The following is an 8344-nucleotide window of genomic DNA, read 5'->3' as shown; positions in this document are numbered from 1 at the left end:
TATATATATATATATATATATATATATATAGATTCAAGTATTGGAAGATTCAACTGTAAGGTCCAGAATTTGGGTTCCAGAAGTTCCAAGGTTTTGTAGAGTATTAGCATACCCGGATTAGTAACTTACTGTGCATATTTGGAAAATATTCTAATTTTCTCATGATAAAAGACAAATATTAATTACAAGCACTGCTTTTCCCCAGCAACTTATGAATCCAAACAAGAATGATGTTTGACTTTCCTTGAAATGCTAGAATTATTACTTAGCCCCGTTTGTTTCTCAATTTTGAAAAAATGAGAACGAAAAATATAACCGTTACGAATCTCACACCAGAGATAAAAATTCAAATTTGATGGCTTGATATGATAAATAACGATCATATTTTTCATTTTAATAAGGAAAAAATAAGAACCAAACAAAATAAAATATTATAGAATTTAAAGACATTACTAATTGTCAAATCAATATTTGTAGAACTAAATTATTTTATCAAGCAAAATCCAAGTCATCGCCACAAATTTTTGTTTCCTAAATTGCAAGTTCAAAAAAAAATATTTTTTGATGTTCTTCACAACGCTAATGTCATCCTCTACAATTTTTCAGAGATTTCTAAATTCTCATTTCTTGCACAATGCGAAAGTTGATAATCTCATCCCACCAGATTGAAAATGCCTATTTTCCGAAGTAATTGAAATATTGAAGTGAGGATTTTTTTTCCCTCTCCAAATGGTTTTTTTTAACCGCACAATAATTTATTTACAATAAAACTCTCAACACTGCTAATTTTCAAATGTATGCCAGAACTTAAATTTTACTAAATTTTTATTAATTAACACATTTTATCCTTAATAGAGACCAAAAAAATACATCAGAATGGTTAGATTTCAAAACAACCATTACCGTGCACGTTCATGTCTTATAATAGGGAAGTATGCGTGCATTATCCAGTCGAACATGTCAAACCATGGGCACAAATATAGAAATGAGAGATGAAATATCATACGGTCCTTAATTAGTCAATTGTAAAAAGGTCCTTCAACAGCAGGACCTGATATACACGAAACTGGCTCGGATGACCTTAAATAAGAAAAAGTGGAAAAAAATTAAAATTAAAAACAAAACGTCAAGAAGCAACCTTACCCTAACCTATAAAAATCATTACAAGAATTACAAAAACTTGAGTTCCATTACTTTGTGCAATTGCACTGCTCCAATACTAAATATTCAACCAACAAAATCCATTTGAGCCTTTGGACAATGATAAGACTACTTCAACCAGAGAGACCAAAAGACACAACACCGAGGAGCAAGCAGTACCTTTCTCTTTTAAAAAGACTCACCACTTTTAGTTGTAAAAAACAGAAAAATGTAAACATGCTAGCACATTGAAATGCTCTAGTTCTGTTGAAAACTTCCTTGCTGCCATAGTAAAAATTTTATAATCTATTTGCCGAAAAACGTGTGGTTGACAAAAAATGAAATCCACCTCAAGCACAACCCAGATTGCAATCATTTACTGTTCAAGCCACAAATATACTCAAAAAAACAAGTAATCATCGAAACTTGCCAGCACCCGCGAAACATAGATTCAGACAACACGGCACAACCTAAGCCACTTTCACCTGATTTTAATTTGATCCAAGGCTCTCTTTTCTTCCAAGATTTTAGTTGCGAAAAGTAAACTGTGAAAGTAGTCTTGTCCTTGAATTTTACTCCAGCAGCTTGTCAACCAGCTCCTAGCTATTCATCTTGTATCATGTTAACAAAACTAAGACCTAAAAATGTGTGTGAGGAGCTAAGGTTAATGATCGAACAAATTACTCCAAAAACTATGCTGGAGCATGCTTTCATATTTGGGTCCGGCATAGCAAGATGAACAAACATGAAAGCAAAATCACAAATTGCTCAGAGTCGGAACAATCAATGCACTACTCTCAATAGAAGTAACACTCACCTGATAATTCAACCTATCATTTAGCAGCATTTTGGAGAATATCCACTTGCCTCTATAAAGACATTCACACAGCTCAAATCAATCCACAGGCATAAGAAAATCTCCCCCACCAAGTACACAAAAGGATAAACAATGAAGAAAAGGGGGTAATGCTCAAAGTAAGCGAACAACCTACCTCTGTCTCCAGTAAGAGAATAAATCCATGAATGCAATAAAATTAAAATGTTTCCCCAGAATATTAGTACATAAAATGCTCTGCTTCAAGTTTAGTATGGACGTGAGCGGTTTCCACCATGATAGTTCCTATTTGGACCTGAACCGCCACCGTCTCTACGTTTGTCACCTCCATAGCCACCTCTACCACCGCCCCTGTAAAACAAGCAATTGATCAATAACCGAAAGTATAAAAATTAAATACCATGATGTGTAATATACTATTGTTCTTGTAAACCAAGTTTCAAATATAACGCGGACACAAGAATATGTGCCTATTTAAGGCAAAAAAATAAATATATAATATCACGAGGCCTATGAAACTACTAGTTTAACTAGAATAAACTAATTCATGAAGGATGAAGCACTCACCTTATGACATAAAGACTAGTGAGGTTTAACCATAAAAGTAAAATGTCACACACTAGGAAATCCAGAACTAGGTCTAAAAACAAGTAGTGTCCCCTAAAATAAAAAGAAAATTAATATCTTGAAAAACAAAATGAAATTATGCAAAACGTACAGGTGAAAACGCAATAGAGAGAGACTCAATAAGGAGTATTTGTCCTAGATAATAGTCGACTGAAACCACTAATTACCTTCCGTGTCTCATCCGCACCCATCGCTTTCAGTAAGACAAAAAGTAATAATGTGACGAGTATTTGCCTTTTTGTACCAGTTCATCCTATGATGGGAGGTATTAGTTTCACCATGCTACTCGCTGCTAAAAGGTACTGATCTGACAAGGCCACGTGAAAGGTTATTTTGCTGATGAACTTCATGACAGAATATCCTCGTCCAACATTATCATCTCTAGAACTTTACACAGCAAGTAGCATCCTAGTTCCTTATTTTAAGCTCTTTCACCAGAAAATAGAAGGGCCACAAGGCGAAGGGATAACATATCCAGAGTGACACTAATTTCTATCAACACACTGCGGACATGCGTAATCAAACATCCACAACACCATTACTACACAAATATATCACATCGTACCCCATATATGTGAAAAACCACATTTGATGCGCATAGATCAAGGTGTTGTAAGTTATAAATTTTTATCCCAAATCCAAATCATTCCTACTTAAAGTCGAAACATATCCCTAATTGCATCAAATCAGAGTTGGCTGTAACATGAACGTGATACATGATTAATTAAGCTATTAAGTCTAAACATGAACATATCCCTAATTGCATCAAATCATAGTTACCTGTAACATGAACGTAACACACGATTAATTAAGCTAGAAATTCAGTTATAAGTAATTTATCAATAAAAAAGATGCAAAGTAACTATTAAAGTTAGTCAAAAGTAAGCTTTGAAACAACCAATAGGTTTACTTGATAAAAATAAATAAGTAAATTGTTTTGAAAAAATATTCTACACTATTCTCAAAATAATTAACTTTGTTTCTTATAAAAATTAAGGGACATGACTAATACATCTAAATCCCTAAGCTCAAACTTTATTTCTATGTTTTTTATCAACAAAGAAGATGTAAATATAAATTTATTAATGTTAGTCAAAGATTGAAATACTTTGACTATTTGAAAGAACTTCTACCTACGTTCAAAATAGGCAACTTCTTATAAAATAAAATAAAAAAATAAAAGGGCTAGAATTATATAAGAAAAAGAAAGTTTAACTTGCTTTTAAGCATAGACAACAATGCTTATAGTTCATCGTTAACATGAACCACCAATATGAACATGCGGCTCTAGAGGAATATTTTGTCTTTGACAAACAATTCTTCCAGATAACTATAGTCATGAATACGTGTTCCAATGAGACACAATGCCCAAAAACCCTAACAAATGTCTACACTCAGGCATTTGACAATTGAGTGGAGAATGTCTATCAATAGTAAAGCATTTTAGAATAGCAGATTGACCAAAATATGCAGAATAGAAACAGAAATTAACCATTTGTTCAAGAAAGGGATGATCAAAGTAATAGCAGGCAATAACAGCAGAAGTGGTAGTACAATATGAAAAAAATTTAAGTTGCAGAAGTTAAAAAGTTCTAGCCTCCCAGGAAATTTTCAAATGCTCATTAAAGACAACATATAAATGGACAAAATTCAGAATTGAGGAAAGATGGGTTACCCAGAACCATATGGAGGACCCTTTGGAGCGGATTTCTCAGCCATTGTGACACTAATTTTGTGACCTCTAAGTTCATGCACTGTTTAAGTCAGACTACTGTCAGGTATATGACAAACACAAAAAAAAAAAAAATTTTAACTCCAAGATGACACTCAATCAAGTTCTTACTGTTGAAAAAACCACCAGCTGAATGTGCAGCAGATGGATCTTCATATGACAAAACTGCATCTCCTTTGCTGGTTCCATGTTCATCTGTGTATATTTTTATACTCCAGGGCCACTGGTCCTTGTAGCCTCGCTTTTGCTTGATTCTTGCTACCTAGTCATTGGAAAATTATGAAAGAAAAAAATTCGATGTAAATATAACTGCTTAAAGAAATCTAATATTAATATAATTCATTTGATTAGTTAATAACAGAAATGAAGTCCACATAGTGAACATAATCAGAAAGCACTCAAGATATGGAAGTAATATTTCCAAATGCCACCAAATACAATCCAGAACAGTAACATCAAATTTATGCAGCAGAGATATTAACACTAGGGAACAGATAGCCCTTTGAACAGAAGTGAACAGCAGGAAAATTAGTCCTGCTATTTAATTATGTATCACCTTATATAGAGCAAAAAATTAACATGACAGAGAAATTTGCACAATACTTGTCCAATACTTCCAAAAAGATCTCTAAGCTCGTCCGTGGTCACATCTGGAGGTAAATTCGAGATATAGATTCTAGCATTGTCACAGGAGTCACCACAATTTTCATCACACTGCTTGACTGCAATTGGAGCCTCTGTTGGAGCACCACCATAACCTCCTGCTGAGTTTCGAAAATCTCCCCCATACCCACCAGGAGGGCCACCTCGTCCGCCACCCCGGCTATCATTACGTGGATCACCACCATATCCAGCAGGAGTAGCATATGATGGAGGATAAGAAGCAGGGCCACCAGTATAGCTTGCAGGAGGAGGAACTGAATCAGGAGCATAATTAGGGCTCCCGCCATATGCATGAGGAGGTGGGGGGTAGTTATTACCCGCTCCATTGTGAGATGCAGGAGCAACTGGAGCATCCTTCCCATAACCACCATCTCTGCCTTGACTACCACCATAAGAACCACCTCTACTATTTCTTCCATCATAATCATTACCACCTCTGCCACTTCCACCATCATAATAGTTACCACCTCTACCACCTCGAGTATTTCCACCACCATCACCTCTACTCCCACGATCATCAGATCCAGCAGGAGACGGTGCACCACATTTGTTACACTCAACTCTTCGAGCAAAATTCAAATTCCCACACCTACATCCAGGGAGTTCAAATCAACTACAGTTCAACAGTAAACAGAACAGAAATATCAAATAAACTTTATTCTCTTAGTAGAAAAATCTTATAACACAAATATACCAGATATATATGCCACCAGAAAAATAAGCACATTACATAATTGATGGGATGACGAAAAATGGAAGAAAGATACGCATAGGATATCATCTATTGAAAACAAAAATATTCCAAGTGCTGGGATATCAGAGATGCAGATTTAAGGTACGGGATCTAGAGAACTTGCAAATAGTTGTATAGATTGAAATTGTGGTAATACTTCTAGTTCCTTAATAAAGTTCCTTTGTGAATTAAATATATTATTAAATCCTCTTTGATCCCATCACATGGAACACCACCAAGTTGCATCCATACAAACCAGAAAATATACAGAATTTGTGTTTTCCTGAATAAGTTCAAATCTAAACACCGGAAGCACAAGTAAAAGAAACATAAACTCCTATGAAGGATTCAAACTAGGTACTGTATTTTAGCCTCTCTCATGTTTAATTCCAAGTAAAACGCTAGAGAATAAATCATACAAACATGACAAACGGACGGTTCGACTACTAATAAAATTTTCCTTATACTTGAGGTTCATAGTTATATTTATGTTATATGAGAAGTACGTTACCCTGGATTAGGGCATCGCCAATCGCCATCCCTGCCACTTCCACCGCCACGACCACCACCTCTGGCTCCGCCTCCTCCGCCGCCGCGTCCCCCTCGATCTCCTTGGTATCCACCACCACCTCCTAAAATAATAAGAAAAGATCTCGGATTAAAAGCAAGTAATCACGAAAATACAATTATATAAGGCCAAATCCGAAAATTTAAATCCATATATCAAAATAAACAACCAAAGTAAATAAAAACGAGAAAAAAAAAGTATATCAGCCACTTCTATTACCTCCGTATCCCCCACCTCCACCTCCCCTTCCGCCGCCTCTATTACCACCATAGCCTCCTCCGCCTCCGCCACTTCCATAATTACCATATCCACCGCCGCCACCACTACTTCCTCCGCCATATCCTCCGTAGCCTCCCCCACCCATGGGCGGCGGAGCAGATCCATCTCCTTCGTAACCGTACGCACCCGACATGTTTTAGATTAGTCTTGGAGAGTTGGTTAAAATCTTCTTTCGAGAATTTATAGATCAAAATTTTTACAGAGAACGAAAGTGAAATGAGAAAATTAGGGTTTTCTGCAATGTGTTACATATACCAAGTCCACTCAAGAATAGAGGAAATTCTTTGCGGATTAGTATGTCGGGAGATTGTTCTGGTACGCTCAGGTGTACATAATGTGATTAATGTCAGCCAATCAAACCCGTGCAAGTGGCACAATTTTTTTTTTAAGGCATGTTTTTGGTATTAAAGAAGAAGAGATCTAGGTATGATTTGGCTCGGTCGTGCTCACCTAGTGTTTACCTTCGAACGTTAAGCGAGAATGTGGGTTGATATTGAACATACATAGGGCAAGGCAAATTATCCCAAAATCAACTAATTGGTTCAATTCAAAATGACTTTTAGGTCAATTTTGCAGGATGTCGAATCAATTTTAGGATTGGTTGGAAAAAAATATATATATAAATAAATAAATTTGACTTTCAATGATAAAAATATCATTGAAATCGACAAATCGAACCAACTCAGGTCAATTTTTTACTACTATTAGGTTAGGATTTCACCCAACAAACCTATGCCCTACCTAGATGTGCAGGTGATTGGGGCATTCGATGAAGAAGTTTGAGGAGGTTGTGTAGAGATGTGTCTATCATGTAGGATTGAAAGTCATGCAGTACTAGATTTACTTGAAAGTTGCACTGCATGGTCGAAATTGCCTGGTGGCATAGGTGGAGTTTCTTGATGGCATGTGTGGGATTGTACGATGGCATGGACGAAAGTGCCTAGTGACATGTGAGAACATACGCGATAGATTCATTAACATTTCCTAATGGTGGAAGATGAAGTGCAGTAGGTTCGATTATGAGCATTGATTGCAAATGATGCATGCATGGATGATTTAGGCAACAAAGCATTAACTGATTTGAGCTTGCTGACTAGCATAGGGATGACATACGACTTGGTGATTAAATAAAGTTCTTGAGCGCTATAGTCATGATTTAGTGGTAGATTGAATTGTATGTAGCTACCCTTTTTGCAGTTGAGGTGCCAACTATACACAATTTTCATATATTTGGCTAAATGGTGATCTTAAAGTCTTTGTTAGCCTTTCATTGAAATTCAAGTTTCTTTTATTTTTGAGAAATAAAAAGTTGGGAAAGAGTTTTATGGTGTCTTTGTTTTTCTACATTTATGTGCCTTTAACTTATTTTGTTGGTCACCTTCAATTTTTTCAGAACAATTTGCATTTTTAGGCTGACTGAGATGGGAACCTTCGTGTCATCGCATGTAGAACTCAACTCAAGATTTGAATAACAAGATGGGAAGGTGAAATATAGAGCTTGTTTGGTAGCCATTTTCTTCTGCCCATAATTAATTTTTTGAACGTTGCAACCCACTTGTCTGACAAACCATGTGAGATTGTATAGTGGTTAAAATTTCCTCATAATGCCTCTCCTACTGACACTAGACTTCTCTTTTCTTCATCTTCGAAACCAACGATTGAAACCTAATACACTACCCAAATCAAGCTACAAACCATCCACTGCCTTAGAAACTTCCACATTTCCACACATTAATGACCTCCTGCAGCAATTGTCACCGGTTCCCC

At 36.0% G+C, this 8344-nt stretch overlaps 1 protein-coding gene across 7 annotated transcripts; it reads right to left on the bottom strand.

Annotated features, from left to right (window-relative positions):
- Nucleotides 1–986: 986 nt before the first annotated feature.
- On the bottom strand, nt 987–6870 carry LOC111407814 (transcription initiation factor TFIID subunit 15b-like). 7 transcript variants are annotated; one of them, XR_002705204.1, is made up of 8 exons: nt 6518–6868; nt 6242–6362; nt 4938–5586; nt 4446–4596; nt 4278–4356; nt 2133–2326; nt 1958–2009; nt 999–1778 (listed from the first exon to the last, which is right to left on the bottom strand). XR_002705204.1 is itself a non-coding variant. In XM_023037496.1 (6 exons), the coding sequence occupies exons 1-6, from the start codon at nt 6708–6710 to the stop codon at nt 2224–2226; spliced, it is 1296 nt and encodes a 431-aa protein (XP_022893264.1). In that variant the 5' UTR covers nt 6711–6868; the 3' UTR covers nt 989–2223. The 7 variants fall into 7 exon arrangements, 2 of the variants coding, with proteins under 2 accessions (XP_022893264.1, XP_022893265.1); XR_002705206.1 differs by lacking the exon at nt 4278–4356 and having other exon boundaries at nt 987–1778; nt 6518–6870; XR_002705203.1 differs by having other exon boundaries at nt 989–2009.
- Nucleotides 6871–8344: the final 1474 nt, after the last annotated feature.

This window comes from Olea europaea, chromosome 13 (assembly GCF_002742605.1).
Source record: "Olea europaea var. sylvestris chromosome 13, O_europaea_v1, whole genome shotgun sequence".
NCBI lineage: Eukaryota > Viridiplantae > Streptophyta > Magnoliopsida > Lamiales > Oleaceae > Olea > Olea europaea.
The sequence above is the reverse complement of the archived record's forward strand: the minus strand, read 5'-3'. Positions and strand labels throughout refer to the sequence as shown.

Bases quoted from the DNA above. Each gene is read 5' to 3' on its own strand.
- LOC111407814 (XM_023037496.1), bottom strand. From the start codon at position 6,710: ATGTCGGGTGCGTACGGTTACGAAGGAGATGGATCTGCTCCGCCGCCC. The intron at 6,363-6,517 runs GTAATAGAAGTG...TTATTATTTTAG, and splicing joins TGGAGGTGGGGGATACGGAG to GAGGTGGTGGTGGATACCAA. The intron at 4,357-4,445 runs GTAAGAACTTGA...TGACTTAAACAG, and splicing joins AGCTGGTGGTTTTTTCAACA to TGCATGAACTTAGAGGTCAC.